The sequence below is a fragment of the Eimeria tenella genome, genomic scaffold, assembly GCF_000499545.2.
Source record: "Eimeria tenella Houghton genomic scaffold, Eth_scaff2914, whole genome shotgun sequence".
NCBI lineage: Eukaryota > Apicomplexa > Conoidasida > Eucoccidiorida > Eimeriidae > Eimeria > Eimeria tenella.
The window spans coordinates 1,167-1,732 of NW_013542791.1; the positions used below are offsets into that span (position 1 = coordinate 1,167).

At 64.7% G+C, this 566-nt stretch overlaps 1 protein-coding gene across 1 annotated transcript in view; it reads right to left on the reverse strand.

Annotated features, from left to right (window-relative positions):
• ETH_00036015 (uncharacterized protein) overlaps positions 1-566 on the reverse strand; it is a gene marked incomplete at both ends in the record, with an annotated part of 2,899 nt that overhangs the window by 1,137 nt on the left and 1,196 nt on the right. Inside the window, one exon of the mRNA XM_013375618.1 lies at positions 1-564. Within this exon, the coding sequence (XP_013231072.1) occupies positions 1-564 (564 nt within the window). The remainder of the gene's footprint in view (positions 565-566) is intronic.

Here is a 566-nt window from a genome sequence, read left to right on the forward strand (position 1 = left end):
ACTGCCTGCCCTTGAGAGCTGCTGCTGCCTTTCGCCGTAGCTGCGGGCGGCAGAGCTGGAGCCGCAGCAGCAGCAGTTGCTGCTGCAGCAGCAGCAGGATCTGCGTCTCCCAGCACGCCCAGCTGCAGCAAACGGCGTTGCAGCTGCCGCGCGAGGCCCCCTTCTGCTGCTTCGGGGGCCCCCGAGAAGAAGCAGCAGTTAAGTGCTGCCGACCAAGGAAACTGCTGCTGCAGCAGCAGCAGCCGCTCCTCAACATCATCTGCTGCTTTTGACAAAGCCAGTACCTTCTCCTTCTGCGCGCTGAGGGCGCTAGCCCAGTCGTCCGTCGTCCAGCTGCTACTGCTGCTGCTGCTGCTACTGCTGCTACTGCTGCTGCTGCTGCTGCTGCTGCTGCTGCTGCTGCCGTCTGTGCAGTTGCTGCTAAAGTTGCTGCAGGGCTGAGAGTTCAGCGTGGCGCCGCCTTTGCTTCGGCTGCAGTCGCTGCCGTTGCTCTCCTCGCCGCCCTGCGGCACAGGGTGCTGCAGCTGCTGCTGCTGCTCGCCTGCAGCAGCAGCAGCTGCAGCTGC